Below are 21898 nucleotides of genomic sequence, written 5' to 3'. Positions count from 1 at the left end.
TTTTTATATAATGACTAGCCTGGTTGATTTGGCTATGAGAATATAGTTGACATTGTGCTTTGACTTGAACAAAACTTTCAACAAGGTCTTCCAAAGATCCTAGTACAGAAGAGGGCCAAATGTGAGTTGGACTTATGCTATCATTAGACAAATACTGAGCTGAACAATTGTAGGCAATGAGTCAAGCTGAAAGGATGTTCAGTTAAGCGTGTTAGGTCAAATATTGTTCTAGGCTCTGTGCTGTTCAACATATTTATAAGCAACTTAGATGACTGGTTATAAAATATGATTAACCAATTCGCAGAAGACATAACCTTAGGGTAGGATAGCAAATACATTAAGGAAAGTATGAAGAATTAGGAAGATCCTGACAGCACTGTGCAGAAAGCAGCAAAATGAATTTCCACAGGGACAACTGCCAAATCCTATATTTATATAAGAAAAAAAGAACATAAATATAGAATAGTGGGGAACCATACATTGCAACAATACACGTGAACAAGATTTGGATGTCTTGGTAAATACAAGCTGAATATGTGCATCTGCAAAATAGGCAAACACAATCCTAGGTTGCAACAGTAAAAGAAGAGTGCTGAGATCAAGAGAAGTTATTGTTATCTCTTTTCGATATTAGTCAGGCCACACCAAGAATATTATGTCTAGTTCTGGGCACCTCATTTCAGAAAAGACTTTTCCAAACTGGAGCAAACTGATACAGTATGTGGAAGGAAAGACCCATGAGGAAAGCTTGAGGCATTGGTCATATTTTAGCTAGAGTTAAAGAACATTATAGGGAGATTTCAACTTTTTAAAGGGTTATCATGTAGAACACATAGCAGAATTGTGTAGAGTTGTTCATGAAAATATGGAAAGAAACAGTAGGTTTAAATTACAAGGAAATAGGCTACAGTTGAAGTTCAGGAAAAAAATCCTTATGGTAAGAGCTGTTAAAAAAATGGAACAGATTGCCTTGGGAGGTGGTAGACATACCTTCACTTAGAATTGTTTAAAGGGACTTGATGGCTTTCTTACATTGTATGATTCATACCTCTGGTTATTGTGGTGGAAAATTTTAGCTTGTAGAGGTATATATATATATATATATATATATATATATATATATATATATATATATATATATATATATATATATATATATATATATATATATATATATATATATATATATATATATCCTCTACATATATATATGTAGAGGTATATATATATATATATATACCTCTACATATATATATGTAGAGGTATATATATATATATATATATAAAGGTAAAGGTTCCCCCGCACGTGTGTGCTAGTCATTTCCGACTCTAGGGACCGGTGCTCATCTCCGTTTCAAAGCCGAAGAGCCAGCGCTTGTCCGAGGACGTCTCCGTGGTCATGTGGCCGGCATGACTAGACGCCAAAGGCGCACGGAACGCTGTTACCTTCCCACCGTAGTGGTCCCTATTTTTCTACTTGCATTTTGACGTGCTTTAGAACTGCTAGGTTGGCAGATACTTTTGTATCTGTCTTTTACGTATTGCCCTGTTAACCGCCCTGAGTCTCTTGAGAGAAGGGCGGTATATAAATTAAATAAATAAATAAATAACAGGCGCTCACTCTGCTACGTGGCACTCGGGATTCGACCCGCCAAACTGCCAACCTTCTGATCGACAAGCTCAGCGTCCTAACCCACTGAGCCACCGCGTCCCTATATATATATATATATATATATATATATATATATATATATATATATATATATATATATATATATATATATCTGTGTGTGTGTGTGTGTGTGTGTGTGTGTGTGTGTAATTTTTTTGGCTTGCTAACAAAGAATAAAGGGAGACCGATATGATCATTTCAAACTTATTTGTTCTCATCAGTCAGCCATACCCTTCTGAGATTCGAACCTCAGAAGGGTATGGCTGACTGATGAGAACAAATAAGTTTGAAATGATCATATCGGTCTCCCTTTATTGTTTGTTAGCAAGCCAAAAAATTTACACAAATATGAGCTGCCACTTCTGTGGGTACTGCCTGTAGATGGCCTTGGGCTAGGCTGAAACAGGAAATAAGATTTGTCCCATGTCTGGGACCAAGCAAGTGTATCCTGAATGCTTAACAAACATTTAACACACACACACACACACACACACACACACATATATATATATATAATATATATGGATCTTTGGTTATTCGGGTTTTTCCCCGCGTAGAACTAAAGGTGTGACGTTTCGACGGAATCCCATCCGTCATCATCAGGCTGGTGGCTTCAGCTTCCTTCTTCTGGGAGAAGCATGTGGCTGTTTGTTCCTCTTTTTTAAACTGCCAGAGGGGGTGTGTTCTGTGGGTGGAGGTGTGCTCTGATTGGGTGGGGGAGTAAGTGTGTTCTGATTGAGTGGGAGTGTGTTTTGAATGGTGGGTGTGTTCTGATTGGGTGGGGGTGTGTTTTGAGTGGATGGGCTGGTCTCAGCTGCCAGCCTTAGACCTGAGCTGGTGAGTTGTGCTGCTTTTGTTCGGCTTCGTGTTTGTGGTGGTGCCATGTTTTTATAGTGGGTGTCAGTTTGCTTATTGTGTGGTTTGGAGGGGTTTAAAGTGGCTGATGTTGCAGCTGTAGTTAGATTTCTGTTTTGTGGTTGTGCCTCGTTATCATTGTGGGTTCGGATTTGCTTTTTGAATGGTTGTGTGGTGGTGATGTCATGTGGTGTTATCATGACTTTGGGTCTATCATTCTTGGTGGTTGGGACTCGTCTGTCAATCAAGGTGGGTTTCCAAATGGTTGGTAGGCGAGAGGTATCATCTCGTTTGTTTATGCTGTGGGGGCGTTTTTCTATCTCAATGGCTTCTCTGATTATTCTGTTGTTAAAATGTTCAATTTTGGCGATAGTTTTGGTTTTTTTAAAATCAATTTCATGTCCCGTGGCTTCAAAGTGTTGGACCAGGGATGAAGTTTGTTCTCCTTTTCTGAGTGAGTTTTTGTGCTCTTCAATGCGTGCACTTATTCTTCTGTTGGTCTGTCCGATGTATGTGGTGGGGCAGGTGGTGCATGGGATTTCGTATACTCCTTGGTTTTCTAAGCCAATTATGTCCTTGGGGTTTCTTAGGATGGTGGATATTTTTCTGTCTGTGTAGAATGCTGTTTTGATGTTGTGTTTTTGGAGGACCTTGCTGATTCTGCCTGTGGTCCCTTTTAAGTATGGGAGGAGGGCTTTGCCATTTTCTTGTTCTCTGTCTTGGGTTTTTGTGGGTGTCTCTCTTCGGATTAAGTTGGTAATCGTGTTTCTTTGGAATCCATTGGCTGTTAGTACATTAGTGAGAGTGTGTAGTTCGGTTTTTTGGTGTTGTTCGTCAGCTAGGTGTTTTGTTCTGGAGATGAGTGTCTTGGCTACGGAGTTGATCTGTGCTGGTTGGTGGTGTGAGAGTGCGTTCAGATAGCGGTTTGTGTGTGTTTTTTTATGGTAGATAGTGTGTCCTAGGGAGCCGTTGGATTTCTTGTAGACTAAGACATCAAGGAAGGGAAGTTGATTGTTAGCTTCTGTTTCCATGGTGAATTGTATTTTGGGGTGTAGGCTATTGAGGTGTGTGAGGAAGTCATCCAGTTTTTCTTTGCCGTGTGGCCAGATTACGAAGGTGTCATCTACGTATCTGAGCCAGAGTTTGGGTTTGTGGTTGGATTTTTCTAGAGCGAGGGTTTCAAAGTGTTCCATGTAGAGGTTTGCGATGACAGGTGAAAGGGGTGATCCCATGGGTGCTCCTTCCATTTGTTTGTATCTTTGTCCATTGTAGATGAAGTATGTGTTAGATAGGCAGTGGTTGGTCAGATCTAGGATGTGTTTTGGGGGGTTGTATTTATTTAGGATAGCTGTCAAGGCTTCTTTGATTGGCACTTGGGTGAAGAGGGATACGACATCGAAGCTCACAAGTAGGTCACAGGGCTGTAAGTTTAGTTTACTTATGACCTCTATGAATTGGAATGAATCTTGTACGTGTGAGGTGATGGAATTTGCGTAAGGCTGTAGTTGTTTGGCAAGAAATTTGGCTAGATTTTGTAGAGGTGAGCCTATGGAGCTGACTATGGGTCTGAGTGGGGTTCCTTCTTTGTGTATCTTGGGCAGACCATAGAGCTTAGGACATCTGGATGATTTTTCTCTGGGAATGATTGTTTTCTGGATCTCTTCACTGATGGGGGTGGCTTTTATTTTGGATTTTGTGGTTTTTTCCAGGTAGGTGGTGGGATCTGTCTTGAGGAGTTTGTATGTGGAGTCTCGGAGTAGGTTGGATAATTTGGTATGGTAGTCAGATGAGTTCATTACCACCGTGGCGTTGCCTTTGTCTGCTGGCAGAATGATTATGCTGGTGTCATTTTTTAGGTTAAGTAGTGCTGTCTGTTCCTCTTTGGGTAAGTTGCTTTTGGGTGGTTTGCTGGTGCAGAGGATGTTGGTCACTTTGAGTCTGATTTTGTTGGCGTCATCAGGGTTAATTTTGGTCAGGCTGGATTCGACTCCGCATATAATGGTTTCCGTGGGAATGTGTTTGGGAGCGACTGCAAAATTAAATCCTTTAGACAGGACGTTGGTTTCGGCTTTGGTGAGAATCCTATCTGAGATGTTGTGCACAGTTTGTTTCATGTGTTGCTGTGAGAGAGGAGGGGTTTGTTTCTGGCGTTCCTTTAGTCTTCGGAGTTTATTGGTGTGTGTGTCTGTTTTGTAGGCAGTCTCTGTTTCAGCTCTCCAGACAGCGATTTGTTTGAATTTGTCCCAAAGTGTGGGGTGGATCTTGTTGCTGAGTTTGAGGTGAAGTGTGAGGAGGTCTCTGTTGATTCGGTCCAGGAGGAATCTTTTTGTGTGGAGTTCATTTCTGATTAGGGCCAGTTCAGTTCTTATCAGGATGCGTTTGATGGCTGCAGAGTTGGAGTGGAATTTCAATTGGAAGGATGTGGGGATTAAATTTTGATCTCGGCAGTTGCGTAGGAATGTGAGGTCACCCCCACCCAATCAGAACACACCCACCATTCAAAACACACTCCCACCCAATCAGAACACACTTACTCCCCCACCCAATCAGAGCACACCTCCACCCACAGAACACACCCCCTCTGGCAGTTTAAAAAAGAGGAACAAACAGCCACATGCTTCTCCCAGAAGAAGGAAGCTGAAGCCACCAGCCTGATGATGACGGATGGGATTCCGTCGAAACGTCGCCCCTACACCTTTAGTTCTACGCGGGGAAAAACCCGAATAACCAAAGATCCACATATGAACACCCACGAAAACCTCAGAAAACACACACACACATATATATATATATATATATATATATATATATATATATATATATATATATATATATATATATATATATATATATATATATATATATATATATATATATATATATATATATATATATATATATATATATATATATATATATATAATGTTGTGTTATACAATCTTTATTTTCCCTTCCCACTTCTGCATTTAGCTTGATATTGGGATAAGGGTTTATTGGCTGGCTAGAACCTCCATATAATTTAATCATATGATCCATACTAGGTGGGATCTTTGCTTTGAACAAATGATTTTAGAAATTGTATTCTTTTAAATTCAGTCAGGTAGTTCTGAATGTACAACCATAATTGAGCCCAAAATTTCTATTGCAAAGTGAGATAGTTATTGAGTTTTGCCCCTTTTTATGATCTTTCTTGTCACAGCTGTTAACTGAATCACTATAGTTTTAAAGAAAATCTGGTTTCCCCATTAACTTTGTTTATCAGAAGATTGCAAAAGGTGATTGCATGACCACAGGATACTCCACCATCATAATTTTAAGCCAGTTGCCAAGTGTCCAAATTTTGATCACATGACTATGGGAATGCTGCAAGTGTGAAAAACAGTCATATGTCACTTTTTTCAGTGCTATTATAACTTTGAACAGTCACTAAATGAATGGTTGTAAGTTGAGGATTACCTGTATATGCCAAATAATGAGGAATACGATGTTTATAACATTTCTAGTATAGTTTCCTGTTCCTTCTCTGTAATTAAATATTTTACTTAATAAAAATTTGTTCTAAAAGACAGCTAAAAGGTTTTTTGGCAAGAGTTTTAGAAGTTGTTTACCATTGCCTTCTTCCTTGGACTGAGAGAGAATAACTGGCCCAAAGTCAGCTAGCCATCTTTGTGTTAAAGCAGGACTAAAGCTCACAATCTCCTGATTTCTGGTCTGGTGCCTTAACCACTACCGTATTTTCCAGTGTATAAGATGACTTTTTAACCCATGAAAATCTTTTTAAGGGCCTTCAGAACTATATTATTTATTGTCATTAGTGAAACTCATTTATTTATTAATTACAGTTACAAGGACACCCATCTCACACAGTGTGACTCTGGGAAGCATACAATTGAATAAAACATTAAATAGATAAAAACAAAAAGGAGTAAAGTAATTTGTAACTGTTAGCCTAAAATTAGCTTACTTATTGGATTACCTTGATTTCATAACAATTGTTGTTGTTGTTGTTAGTTGCGAAGTCATGTCCGACCCATTGCAACACCATGGACAACATTCCTCCAGGCCTTCCTGTCCTCTACCATCTTCTGGAGTCCATTTAAGCTCACGCCTACTGCTTCAGTGACTCCATCCAGCCACCTCATTCTCTGTCGTCCCCTTCTTCTCTTGCCCTCAACCTTTCCCAGCATTAGGCTCTTCTCCAGTGAGTCCTTCCTTCTCATTAGGTGGCCAAAGTATTTGAGTTTCAACTTCAGGATCTGGCCTTCTAAAGAGCAGTCAGGATTGATCTCCTCTAGGACTGACTGGTTTGATCACCTTGAGGGTCCAAGGGACTCGCAGGAGTCTTCTCCAGCACCAGAGTTCAAAAGCTTCAATTCTTTGGCGCACAGCCTTTATTATGGTCCAACTTTCACAGCCATACATTGCAACTGGGAAGACCATAGCCTTGACTATACGCACTTTTTTTGGCAGGGTGATGTCTCTGCTTTTTAGTGTGCTGTCTAGATTTGCCATGGCTTTTTTCCCCAGGAGCAAGCGTCTTTTAATTTCTTGGCTGCAGTCCCCGTGTGCGGTGATCTTGGAGCCCAGGAAAATAAAATCTGTCACTACCTCCATTTCTTCCCCATCTATTTGCCAGGAATTGAGAGGGCCGGATGCCATGATCTTGGTTTCTTAATGTTTAGTTTCAACCCAACTTTTGCACTCTCCTTCTTCACTCGCAACAAGAGGCTCTTTAGTTCCTTTTCACTTTCTGCCATTAGAGTGGTATCATCTGCATATCTTAGGTTATTGATATTTCTCCCAGCAATCTTAATTCCAACATTTAATCTACTCCCGTCTCTTTAAGAACTTGCCACAGTTTGTTGTGATCCACACAATCAAATGCTTTAGCATAGTCAATGAAGCAGAAGTAGGTGTTTTTCTGAAACTCCCTAGCTTTCTCCATGATCCAGCTTATGTTGGCAATTTGATCTCTAGTTCCTCTGCCTCTTCGAAATCCTGCCTGTACTTCTGGTAGTTCTTGATCCACATACTGCTGGAGTCTAGCTTGTAGGATTTTAAGCCTAACTTTACTAGCATGTGAAATGAGTGTAATGATGCAATAGTTTGAACATTCTTTGGCACTGCCTTTCTTTGGAATTGGAATGTAAACTGATCTTTTCCAATCCTGTAGCCACTGTTGAGTTTTCCAAATTTGCTGGCAGATTGAGTGTAGCACTTTTACTGCATTGTCTTTTAAGATTTTGAATAGCTCAGCTGGAATACTGTCACCTCCACTAGCTTTGTTGTTGCTCACTTCACTTCACATTCTAGGATGTCTGGCTTGATGTCAGTGACCACCTCATTGTGGTTATCAGAGACATTAAGCTGGTTCTTGTATAATTTTTCTGTGCAATTTTGCCACCTCTTCTTAATCTCTTCTGCCTCTGTTAGGTCCCTGCCAGTTTGGTCCTTTATCATGCCCATTTTTGCATGAAACATTCATCTCTCCAATTTTCTTGAAGAGATCTCTAGTCCTCCCTATTCTATTGTTTTCTTCTATTTCTTTGCACTGTTCATTTAAGAAGGCATTCTTATCTCTTCTAGCTATTCTCTGGAATTCTGCTTTCAATTGGGCGTATCTTTCTTTTTCTCCCTTGCCTTTTGCTTCCCTCCTTTCCTCAGCTATTTGCAAAGCTTCCTCAGACAGCCATTTTGCTTTCTTGCATTTCTTTTTCTTTGGAATGGTTTTGGTTGCTACCTCTTGTACAATGTTGCGAACCTCCATCCATAGTTCTTCAGGCACTCTGTCTTTCAGATCTAATTCCTTAAACCTATTTGTCACCTCTACTGTATATTCATCAGGGATATGATTTAGTTCATACCTGAGTGGCCTAGTGCTTTTCTCTACTTTCTTCAGTTTAAGCCTAAATTTTCCAATGAGAAGCTCATGGTCTGAGCCACAGTCAGCTCCTGGTCTTGTTTTTACTGACTGTATAGAGCTTCTCCATCTTTGGCTGCAGCGCACATAGTCAATCTGATTTCTGTGTTGTCTGTCTGGTGATGTCCATGTACAGAGCCGTCTCTTGGGTTGTTGGAAAAGAGTGTTTGCTATGACCATCGTATTCTCTTGACAAAATTCTATCAGCCTGTGCCCTGCTTCATTTTGTACTCCAAGGCCAAACTTGCCTGTTATTCCAGTTATCATTCTGTCATTTTGGGGATTGTATTCCTGTATTGCTTTTCCTACTCTTTTATTGACTATGAAGGCTACTCCATTTCTTCTGAGGGATTCTTGCCCGCAGTAGTATACCTGATGGTCATCTGAATTAAATTCACCCATTCCTGTCCATTTTAGTTCGCTGATTCCTAAGATGTCAATGTTTAGTCTTGTCATCTCTTGTATGACCACATCCAGCTTGCCTTGATTCATGGATCTTACATTCCAGTTTCCTATGGAGAAAAAATCTTTACAGCATTGGACTTTCCTTTCACCACCAGACACATCCACAGCTGAGCGTCCTTTCGGCTTTGGCCCAGTTGCTTCATTCTTTCTGGCGCTACTAGTACTAGCCCTCTGCTCTTCCCCAGTAGTATATTGGATGCCTTCCGACCTGAGGGGCTCATCTTCCAGTATCATATTTTTTTTCCTTTTGGTACTGTCCATGGTGTTTTCATGGCAAAGATACTGGAGTGGGTTGCCATTTCCTTCTCCAGTGGATCATATTTTGTCAGAACTCTCTGCTATGACCTGTCCAACTTGGGTGGCCCTGCATGGTATAGCACATAGCTTCATTGAATTATGCAAGCAACAAGGCAGTAATCCATGAAGGGGTTCATAACAATATGGTAAGATAATATGGCAGGTCATTATCATACAATGTTTTGCTTTTGACTGATAAAATTCTAAATGGCTTAGGCCCAGAATATTCAAATGACAATCTCATTCCATATGCTTTTTGCATAACCCTGAGGTAATGTTCAGTTGCTGAAGTTGAGCAGTTTCAGGTAGCAGAATACACAGAAGGAAAATTCTTCAGTTGTGGCATTCTGTTTATTAGAATTTTCAAGGAAGCTTGTGCTATTGGTTTGCATCCAATAAATATATTTCTCTTCTGCCAAATATGATAATTATTAGATTCCATATATTAGTCCTGAGAATATAAACATTTCTGTAACATGCTGCAATAAGTTATGCATCTTATATAGTATTTTCTCCTGTATTGTTTAATATTATATTCATTGACTATTATGCTTTTATTTTTATAAAGTTATTATTGTGCTTGGAAAATACTGTAGTTGTTATTAAACATATTATATGAATATATATAAGTAGATGAAGAAGCGTTTGTTAATTTTGCTTTATTGTGACTTTTGTTATAAATATTACAGGTTAGCCTTTCCCAGTTTGGCACCATGCAGATGAGCTGGATATGAAATCCAAATAATTGCATCTATTAAATGGGATGCCAGGGTGGGGAAAGCTGTGAGATGCAATTATTGCCCTGAAGAACAAGATCAAATATCTATTTATTACACAATCTGGCAAATTCTGCAAGTACTGTATAGCTTGGAGGAATTGTATTTTTTATTTTAACTCTCAAGTATTATTATCTCCATCTAAAAGCTTAATAAAGCTGAATAAATAGTAACAATTACAGAATGATCCACTATTACTTTGTCTAATTCTTTTTAAATTGTATTGAATCCAGAGCATCATGTCATTCCGTTCCATTACATCTTGTGGCAATATGTGTATAACCATACATACAGTGGTGGGATTCAAATATGGGAACAACTTGTTCTCTGTGTAGATGCTGCTCCTGGAAGTCCGTTTTGGGCCTGGGCAACAAAAAATTAGCTACCGGTTCTGCTGAAGTGGTACAAACAGGCTGAATCCCACCACTGCATACATAGTAGTAAAAAATGGAAATAGTTTTAGGAGGGTACCATCCATAATTCCCAAAGCCCTTATTCCTAATGTGCCATTATATTTAGTCCAGTGTGCTAAGTGTAGAAGCTTTTATCATGTACCTTTTTAACCTCTTCAGATTAAGTCAGAGGGCAAGATTTTAGCAGTCGTAGTAAGCATGGAAATTGAGCAATAATGAAACCAGTAATTAATAACCTTTTAACAAAATTATGACATTTGTATAATCTGGGATGGATGCCCATCTAAGATAATATGAAGAATGAAGAATCATTTCTGGGAAATGATTATTTGTATTTAAATAAGTGACCATACACAGTAAAAATATCATTTTCTGTTTATAACATTAAATTCTTGTATAGCCACTTTGATAAATAAGAGGAAGCAGTAATGATCTTTGGCTATGTAGCTATGCTATTTTGTCAAATTGAAATCCCATTAATAATTGCAAGGTCTTTAGCACATCCTGCTTTAAGTTAGCTCTAGGCTCATGATAAAACATTTTTCATGCTAATTAATTCTACAACCAATATTAATCTCTTTTGACCAATGTAATGTCTAAGTGTTTGGAAACAGATTTCTAGCATACCTTTCATCTATGGCTAGCTGATCTTTTCAGTGATGGGATAGCAAAAAATAGCAGAAAGACAGACAGGGAAGTCTTCTGAGGAAAGGACAAGAAAGTAATGGCAGAAAAAGCCAACTAAAGAAAGCACTTGCCTGATCACTTTAAGTTGGCTGGCCTACAGCCAAAGAAATCCTTTACAATCTGATATCTGGATGGCCTTGACATCTCTCTTTATTAATTATTTAAAGAAAACTTTATCAACCTATAATAAAATCAGTTAAATAGAACTATGTACTTCTATAATTATCTCAGAACACAGTCACAAAAGCCAGCTCTGTGGAGAGATGAATACTGTTTGAGTCCCTGAAATTAGGAGATGATCTTAATAGTGACCCAACTGATATTAAATCATAGGGTTTTTTCATATTTTGGTTCCTAAACTGTATGAGCTACATTGCAGAAATTGCCTGGATAAATAGTTGTGGCTGCTTTCATCTTTAAGGCAAAATTTTCAAAGGATAATGGTGATAACTGCCATTTCCTCTTCTTTTGTACAGATTTTGGCATGCACAAATGTATGCATTACATATCTGTTTTAACACTGTAAATAAATGAGATGTTAAGTGGGATGAAATAACATTAAGAAAAAGTTTTCCTGAAAATGGTAGTAGTGGCTTCTTAAGAGAAAGTAAAGACTGTTCATACTACTTCCTGAAATAACTGAAGAGTTGACCTAATGCCTTTCAGTGCTTAAATCTTCTATTGACACACAATCAATATCCTTTGGGACCTTGTAAGAATGTCACTGATGCATATAAATGACTTTGTTTCTTGAAATAAGGCATTCACATAGTTTTAAAAAAATCAAATCATGGATTTAAAGAAGCAATAAATGTTCAATGATGGCATTGGATGCTATTATTAAAACACCAGAAAATTCTTGACTATACAAAAGTAATCTCTTGAAACTAAAAAAGGTGTTTTTGTTTAGTGATTCTGAAACAACAGATGTATCAGAAAAGAGTGAATTGACAGCCACAGGGAACTGAAACTCATAGAGCAGATACAGAGTGGACAACTGGAGTTGATGGCAACCTTCCACCCACACCACCCTTGCTATCAGTTTGCCTCAATTGAAGCCCTGTGGGAGAAGGTAGAGAACTGCGTCTACAGCAAATGAGTTTGTTTTAGATTCATAGAGCCTATGGCTTCTTGGATGATATCTCCTAACCAAGATTATAACTAGTGTTAAAGAAGATAGTGAATACAGGTACAAGTGCAATAGTTTTTATGTGTGAAAATGCTACACATGATATTTGGGCATTTCTTAAAGGAATATTGCATGTTGGGGATCATCAGTCCTAATACAATTACACAGAAAGAAATCATTTTCTTTTAAAAAAGCTCCTGCTCAATAGATATGAAAAATCTTTAGTAGTTGTAGTAACTCAGGAATTGTAACTATACAGTATTTCATACTTTACAACTACCTCATTTGAGCACCCTTTAAAATGTTAGTATATGCTTCAGAAAACTAACCACTTGCTTTACATTTGAGAGGAAAAAAATCAAATTAATGGTTAAGAAATGCAAGTACTCAATAAATTCAGTTTAGAAAAGAGATTTTATATGGAAAAACCTTTCATTTTTAATATGAATTTTGTCCACTAACATTTCTTGTTTTTCTAACATATCATATAAGAATAGGTATACAACCTCTTATTTGTTTCTTTGGCAACCCAACTCACACGTGGTGATTTTTACAAGCTCAAATTTATCCTAAAAATCAACTTTGCAGCTATCATTCACTTGAAATGGTAGAGGTTAAAAACAGTGTTGGCCACAGGCATTTTAGCTGATGGCTTGTTAACTATATACTTCCCTGAAAAAATTGAAGTTGACCTCATCTATCTATCCACCCTACTTACTTCCATGCTTAATTACATGAAGTACTCTGTAAGGGAGAGACTTTAAATATGATTTGTCAAAGCCAAGCCCTCAAATGGGAGCTTACATTTTTTATAGTATTCCAGTGCAATTGGCTTGGCGCTGTTTCTGATTTCTAATTCCCCTGGTATTTAACAGCTCCTCTGAAAAAAAAAAATCATTCATTCATACCTGAACCTGTTGTTGAGATCTGCTTCTGAGGCCTTATTTTAAATCCTCTTGATATTAGATGCATGATGGGTAAAAGAAGGTATTTTTTTGTCAATGGTTAATGATCTTTTCTGAGAGAGGTTCTAAATAATAATAATAATAATAATAATAATAATAATAATAATAATAATAATAATAATAATAATAATAATAATAATAATAATAATAATAATAATAAAGTGGCTGTCCAGTCTTGCTTTTGAAAAACAGCCAGAATTGTTTCAGATGAACTTTTATTTTAAAGTGTTGCATTTTTTCTTTTTGTTAGGATGTGACTCTAACTCTTTTTCCTTGGTTCAGGAAGTGGGATAGATTCAAAGTAATAAAGATATATTAGATTATTGGTTTTGATTATTTGGTTTATAATTAGTTGTCTTGAGCATGACAGAAAACAAGAATATAAATGATACTAACAAGCACATGAAATCTATAAATAGACCTGATGAGTTCTTGGTTTAGACATTATTTTTCTGCATTATGTAGCGATGTATGCAGCTGTTTCTTGTGAACCAAAATTCGAAGCATGATTTTAGCAATTATACCTTTCTTTCTTTGTGTATCATTTCAGGTGGGATGGTGGAAGGACAAGCGCCTCAAAATGAAGTATTACGTGTGGCCACGTTCTGAGCTATATCCTAACTGTGAGGAACGTGAGGATGATCATCTTAGCATAGTGACCCTTGAAGAAGCACCTTTTGTTATTGTGGAAAATGTGGACCCACTAAGTGGCACCTGTATGAGGAACACAGTTCCATGTCAAAAACGAATTGTATCAGAGTAGGTAGCAACAAAACCTTTTGTAACTAGTTCTTTTCAGCATGTTTCTTCCTGCAACAGTGACAATACAGCTATATTGTTCATATTTAATTCATGTTATCTCACTCCACTCTGTAGCATTACCTGCATCAAGTGGGCTTTTCAGGAGTGGGTATTTTATTTTATTTTATTTTATTATTTTATTTTATTTTATTTTATTTTATTTTATTTTATTTTATTTTATTTATTTTATTTTATTTTATTTTATTTTATTTTATTTTATTTTATTTTATTTTATTTTATTTTATTTTATTTTATTTTATTTTATTTTATTTTATTTTATTTTATTATTTTATTTTATTTTATTATTTTATTTTATTTTATTTTTAGACCTCTATGGCCCTTTATCTTGAAAACATAATTCTGGGTGGCTAACAACATTTAAAAAATCTGTACAAACAAAAATAACATAAAAAGAATTAGAACCAAACACAATGGGGCATAAAATGGCAACCAAGAAAATTAATAAAAATCACATTTCATGGGTTCTCCTGCTCTCCTGAACCTCTTGCCTGGGAAAATAGCCAGGTCTTAAGGGCTTTCTGAAAGTCCAGCAGGGTCAGAGCCCGCCTTAACTCAACTGGTACAGTATTATATCAAGGAATGCAAAGTCAGCTATGGAAAAACTGGGAATTAAAAAGTGAAGTTTTACTTAGTTCCGAGTGTCAGAATAAATCTAATTTCATCACACCAATATCCTTGCACAATATTTTTATGTGAAATTTTCTAGGGCTATGTTTTAATTAATTTATTTGGTTGTGTGCTGCTTATTTTTCAAGAGCCTGGAAAGGAACCAACCTTTTCCTTGTATAGCTCTGCTTTTGGCTTCCACCTATTGCTCAGTTCTCTTTTGGTCATCATAGTAATAACATTTCCAAAATATCCAAAGCGTTTGCTGAGTCAATTCTGCTGTGCAGTGTTTTATTTTATTTATTTTATTTTTATTGATAAGTTAGCTGCATGGTGCTTAAGGTGAATTTCACAACTGCAAAACCTGCATCAACAAGTTACTGCCATTCAACACCCAATATTTGTGCTTTATCGTTTAGGGAGGGCTTCATTTTCTTGGACCCATGTTTTCAAATCTAATCCCCATTAACAGGGCCTTACTGAACCATTTAAAAACTTATTCTCTAAATTCAGGATCCCTCTATGAGAACAGCATCTTCAGTTGTTACTCATACTTCAATTCCTCCACTTACTCAGATGATGCAGTTCCATGTGGAGATCTCTATGGGATGAAAGTACCATTTCTCTTTCCTGACTCAGGAGAGTTTCATCTTGTTTTATTCCTCCCAGAGGCTTAAAATAATCCTTAGAAAACTTGCCTGTAAATGCTCACAACTTTAAACCTTGTCCTCAGCTGGAGAACCCCTTCACATTTTTCACTCACTGTCCCATGCAGGTGGAATTATCAGGTTTGATAACTGATTTCCTCTCATTTTTGTCTCCCTTTGAACCCTCCTCTATACGAGTGTTGATACATGCAGAGGAAAGAGGGAATGGTTTTGAAGGCAGAGGAAGAAACACTACAAAAGGCAATGGTTAGATAAAAGAGGCCTAACCCTGGGCCAAGAATGTAACGTGAGCATTCATCTCAGATAAGCCCCCTCCTTAGTTCACTCAAAGATGTAGGGAGGGGGAAGCCATTCAGACTTGCTTACTAACATTTTATTACAAAATAATGACCTTCAAGGCACTGATTTCCTAGTCTGGTCTACCTCAAAGGGCTTATAGTGAGCCATTGGATTTTATCTTAAATGTTTTTGTTTTATATAGTATCCACAGCTATTTCTATGATATGTGAAGCTCAAGGCAGGAATTATCACTATTGATGCAATAGTTTTCCAAATAGGCTATGATTCTGATCCTGTTGTGTTATGCATACAGGATCCTGTATCCAGAGGCATCAGCTTTCACTCAATATGCACTGTCCACTGTTGTGGCCTCGTGATACATTTCAAGTTGTTTTAGTGCACCCTGCCACCTTTATTAAGTATTAGAGGCTTGATTTTCAGTCTAATAATATGCAGCTTTTAAAGGAGCATGAATACCTTCACTGGCTCTCTGATCATTAGTTCCCACCATCAGGTAACTTGTTACTCATATTTGTAATTTATACAGATCCGAGAAGAAGAAGAACTGGTTATTGACCAATATAGTAAGAAAGAGATCATTCTTTATTGTTCCCAGTAAAGAAACTCCATTAGAATTATATAACCCTTTGATTTTTTCCTCTTACATAGTTTTCCCCCCCTTATCTCTTCTCTTCCAAAGCTGATGTGCTAGTATTTGGAAATCAGGGGAAAGTTGAAGCCAGACCTAGCATATAAGGGAAAGAAGGGAATCCTATCCAAACTCTTTATCTCTTAAAAAATTCTGGGTGCTTACTATGCATGTTTATGTGTAAATTCCGAGATAATTCTTTAAAAAATTACCGGTAAGCTAAATATTCAATTCTCAACCACATTTTGGCAAGAATTTTGTGCTTTTGCTTAAAGAAAAATCATATTTGTTTTTTAATATTTCTGCTAAAGAGGTTCAATTTCTGCTATCTTTGAAAGCTAGATTTAGATTTCAGTTTAGAATCAAGACTGGGAATTCTTTTAAAAATTATGTGGCCTTTATCAAAATAAAGTTTTTTAAAAAGTTTAAATGCAACATGATGCCAACCATGGACCATGTCTTTTTGTTTATAGATTTAGCATATTTTTATTCTGTAAAATTATATGTTGTTGTCTTTCTCTAGAAACAAAACAGATGAAGAGACTGCCTATATCAAGAAATGTTGCAAAGGGTTTTGTATTGATATTCTTAAAAAAATTTCCAAGTTTGTGAAGTTCACCTATGATCTTTATTTGGTAACCAATGGTAAACATGGAAAGAAGGTCAATGGAACATGGAATGGAATGATTGGTGAGGTAAGCCAAGAAAGACTGAAGTGTTATCTCATCACAAAGTAGGCTTTTCACAAAACTGAATGAGTGTGCCTGCATGCCTACACAGACATAGAACACACACACAGAACGCTGAATTGTAATTCATTTTTCATCATTCCCATACTTGGCTAGGGCTGCTGACAATTCAACAAAAACTGGAAGTCCAGATTTCCATCCCTGCTTTATACAATTGTAAACATTTAAAAAAGAAAAAGGGCAAATAAAAAAAAGTATTGTCCTGGAAGAGGATAGGGGGAAAAGGGCAGTAAAAGTAAAGTCCCCTTTATTTTGTTTGCAGTAATGAAACTACTTTTTATCTTCATATCAGAGAAGAAGATGAAAACTATATTTAGCTATTGAAATGTCACCTGTCTTTCTTCATATTGTACCATCCAAAAGTAGATATTGCCATCAGCTGTGTAGAGCTATAGGCATCTGGCATAGAGCAGAACATGTGATGCACTATCAATTGCCTCATCTTTGAGAAGACAATGTAATCTTTAGTCACCGTATACCTTCAGTGTTTCATTCCCATACTTGGTACTAAACTAGGAATTTTTTTTAACTACAGTTCAGAATGTTCCAATATGTATATTGATTCTTGAACCACATGCTTTCCTTTGGTTCCATTTGTTTTGTTGTTAAATTTATATATCCCCTTTCCTTCTGATGCTCAAGGTAGCATATGCAGCACTCCATCCTCCAAGTTGTTCCTCTGTTGCGTGTTAGGTTGAGCTGAGAGAAAGTGACTGGTTAAGTGAGCTTCCAAGGCTGAAGTGTACCTGAATTTTGATCCCCCTGGTCCTATTAGTTGCTATATTACACTGACTAACTCTAATATAATGAGATATTTCTCATTTGATTTCTTTTAATTTTCATTCCTCAAAATATATTATTACTTTTTTCCTTGCATTCTTTCTCCTGTCATTAAAATCATGGTTTAAATTGGAAACTTCTTTTATTACAGGGGTGTCAAACTCGCAACATCACATGATGTGTCATGACATATCACGACTTTTCCATTGCTGGCAATGGGGTGGGTGTGGTTTCGGCATGACGCATCTGGCCCGCGGGCCGGCAGTTTGACACCCCTGTTTTATTACATACTTTATATTTATCTAGACCAGTTATATAGATACTTATTAATATGTGTCTATCCATTGTGTTTCATGTGTGCTTACACACTCAACTTACTGTCATGAATACTGGAAATACATCATGTTTTAAAACTTTCCATTAATCTCAAAGAATTTTCAGTCCCTTATTCTACCATTATGGGAAGTAGAAAAATGATAAAGAACAGAAAAGATGGAGCTTGCTTGTCAAAAATAATCTTTGTTCTTTCTCCCCATCCTAGGTGGTTGCCAAACGTGCCTATATGGCTGTGGGATCCCTCACCATAAATGCAGAGCGTTCAGAAGTAGTAGATTTTTCTGTTCCCTTCATTGAGACAGGAATCAGTGTAATGGTGTCACGAAGCAATGGAACAGTCTCACCTTCTGCCTTTTTAGGTAAACTATTATTGGAGGCAAAGTGCAGAGAAAAATATGTTGGCAGCTCTTTTTTTGATTAAATAAACAACCATACATTTATATGCAATCTTTGATTTGTTGAAGTTCTAGCTTGAATTAAATTCAGGAATCAACACCCAATAAGAGAATAAGAAATTAACTTAGAAATACTAGATATTTCTAGTGAATATAATTGTATAACTATATTCAAATAAATGTTTTCAGTTTTTCTTCTACCTTTACTTCCTTAAGCCTGGTAGATACATAATCTTTATTGTCATTTTTTTTTACCATGGGCACACATTAAAAATGAAATTTAGTTGCTTCCTCTCAAAGTGTACACATACATAACACACATTTAAGCATCCTATAAACCAGAGGTCCCCAGCCTTTTCGGCACCAGGGACCAGTTCTGTAGAGAGAGGTTTTTCTGTGGACCAGAGTGTGTGGTTTTGTGTGCTGCCTGCATCTCACAGATGGGGCTTTGCTTGTTTGTGCAGACCAGTTGCTGGCATGCCACTGCCCAGTACTGGTCCATGGACTGGGGGTTGGGGACCCCTGCTATATACAACATATGTATAGACCCAGTGCTTTTTTTGTAAAAGAAAAAGGTGCCGGAACTCACACATGTCATACAACCTGCCTTGCCTACCCTACAAGGTTCCATCCAAAAAAGGTGCCGGAACTCCGTTCTGAGCGTTCTATGAGAAAAAAAGCCCTGTATAGACCTACACCCTTACATATAAGTAACATATAAATATTAATCACTGTCCATCTTGAATACATAATGGAAGGAAGAAGCTTTAGAAGCTTTCCTGCTAGAAGGTAACAAGGAAAATAGGTTGTGAAGAGGATGTGTAGTGTCTCAGACAATCTTATGGACCCTGCTCAAGCAACACTTATATGCTTTGTCCTGGATGGAAGGGAGGGAACTGCCAATAATTTCTTTTCAGAAATCTTCTGACAGTAAGATTTCTAACTGTTTTGATGGTAACCCCAGAAATATGCCGTGCAGAAATATTACTTTGCCTTGTATGTAAAGAAATACGGGAGTTTATTTCCGGAATATAGCAGTCTATTTTGGGGATTTATAAAACCCATTTTGGCAAAGCTCTCAGAGCAAAACACAATGATATAGTAATGATTTTTTTTTAAGTTTCCCAAATGTCTTTGGGAGTTCAGCAGCATGCAAGTCTCTTAAGAGTAAATGTATCATCAAAATAATTTAGATAATCCCTAAAAATGTTGCATATTATAGCATTAGGAGGAGTCTATTAATTATGTCAATTTTTGTTAGACTCTGGAATTATGCATGAAAAAACCCTAAGCTATCACCCTGGTGATAGGGACTCCAGGATCGATAAAGCCTTGGTCCTAAGCAGTTGTCACTATACATTAGACAATCGTGGAATTTAAAGTAGGATTCACTCTGCAAGTTTCAGCACATAAACAATATATATTTATATTTATATTTATATTTTATTTGATTTCTATACCGCCCTTCTCCCGAGGGACTCAGGGCGGTTCACAGGGCATATATAAATAGCAGTACAAAAATTAAAAGGAAATTAAACCAGTGCCCAATTAAAATACAACAATAATAGAATAATAAAAAACCAATTAAAAAACCCATATTCCCCCATCAGGCCAGACCAGCTAATTCAAATAAGTGGGTCTTCAGCCCACGGCGGAAGGATCGAAGGTCCGATGCCATCCGGAGCTCAACCGGCAGTTGGTTCCATAATGCCGGAGCACCCACAGAGAAGGCCCTCCACCTGGGGGCCACCAGTCGACATTCCCTGACCGGAGGCACCCTGAGGAGGCCCTCTCTGTGGGCACGCACAGGGCGGAGGGGAGTTGACGCCGGCAGCAGGTGGTCCTCGAGGTATCCCGGACCCATGCCATGTAAGGACTTAAAGATCATGACCAAGACCTTGAACCTCACCCAGAAGACAACTGGTAACCAATGCAGCTCGCGGAGCAAAGGTGTAACATGGGAGTACCGGGAAACTCCCAAGACAACTCTCGCGGCCGCATTCTGTACCAGTTGGAGCCTCCGAGTGGTCTTCAAGGGAAGCCCCATGTAGAGAGCATTACAGTAGTCTAGGCGAGAGGTCACGAGCGCATGAGTGACCGTACACAGGGCATCCCGGTCCAGATAGGGCCGCAACTGGCGCACCAGGCGAACCTGGGCGAAAGCCCCCCTAGTCACGGCCACTATATGATCTTCCAGAGTAAGTCGTGAATTTAGGAGGACTCCCAAGTTGTGAGCCCTATCTATGGGGGGTAAAGACTCACCCCCCATAGAAAGCAATGGAACATTTTGGATGTCCCGGGATGCCGGAATGTACAGCCACTCAGTCTTGTCAGGGTTGAGTTGAAGTCTGTTCCTCCCCATCCAGACCCGAACCGCCTCCAGGCAACGGGACATCATAGCGAGGGCATCACTGGGGTGGTTTGGGGTCGAAATGAAAAGTTGGGTATCATCGGCGTATTGATGATACCCAACTCCAAAACCACGAATGATCTCACCCAGCGGTTTCATGTAGATGTTGAGCAGGAGAGGCGAGAGAACCGACCCCTGAGGAACTCCACAAACGAGAGACCTAGGGGCCGATCTCTGCCCCCCTGCCAACACCGACTGCGAGCGTCCCAGGAGATAGGAGGAGAACCACTGAAGAACTGTGCCTCCCACTCCCAATCCCCTGAGACGCCGCAGCAAGATACCATGGTCGATGGTATCGAAAGCCGCCGAGAGGTCTAATAGGACTAGGACAGAGGAATATCCCCTATCCCGAGCCCTCCAGAGATCATTCACCAGAGTGACCAATGCCGTCTCCGTGCTGTACCCGGGCCTGAAACCCGATTGGTACGGGTCCAAATAATCCGCTTCATCCAGGACCAGAGGGAGCTGATGCGCCACCACACTCTCAACAACCTTCGCAAGAAAGCGAAGGTTGGAGACTAGACGAAAGTTGTTCAATACAGCTGGGTCCAAGGCAGGCTTCTTGAGGAGAGGTCTCACCACTGCCTCCTTCAAGACGGTGGGGAAATTACCCTCACTCAAAGAAGCAGATATAACTGCCTGGAACCAGCCTCGTGTCCTCTCCCTAGCTGCATAAACCAGCCAAGAAGGGCACGGATCCAATAAACATGTGGTGGAGCTCAGCCTCCCCATAATCCTGTCCACTTCATCAGGGGTCACAGAATCAAACTCCTCCCAGATAACATTGACAAGACTGCCCGTGTCCTGATCGTCAGACTCTGCCCAGCTGGAGTCCAAACCGGTCTGAATCCAAGCGATTTTATCCGACAGATGTTGACTAAATTCCTCGGCACGACCCTGCAAGGGATCCTCCCTCAGCTCCTGATTAAGAAGGGAGCGAGTCACCCTAAACAGGGCGGCCGGGCGATTATCTGCAGACGCGATGAGGGTAGAGAAGTAATTACACCTCGCCGCCCTCATCGCTG

At 38.6% G+C, this 21898-nt stretch overlaps 1 protein-coding gene across 1 annotated transcript in view; it reads left to right on the top strand.

The window, feature by feature from the left end:
* Nucleotides 1–21898, top strand: part of GRIN2B (glutamate ionotropic receptor NMDA type subunit 2B) — a gene marked incomplete at both ends in the record, with an annotated part of 295037 nt that overhangs the window by 224253 nt on the left and 48886 nt on the right. Inside the window, 3 exons of the mRNA XM_081331987.1 lie at nt 13730–13938; nt 16727–16898; nt 18274–18427. Of these exons, the coding sequence (XP_081188113.1) occupies nt 13730–13938; nt 16727–16898; nt 18274–18427 (535 nt within the window). The remainder of the gene's footprint in view (nt 1–13729; nt 13939–16726; nt 16899–18273; nt 18428–21898) is intronic.

Source organism: Vipera berus, assembly GCF_964194415.1.
Source record: "Vipera berus genome assembly, chromosome: 6".
In the NCBI taxonomy this organism is placed as follows: domain Eukaryota; kingdom Metazoa; phylum Chordata; class Lepidosauria; order Squamata; family Viperidae; genus Vipera; species Vipera berus.
Note: the sequence above shows the minus strand (reverse complement) of the source record. Positions and strands in the feature narration are given on the sequence as shown.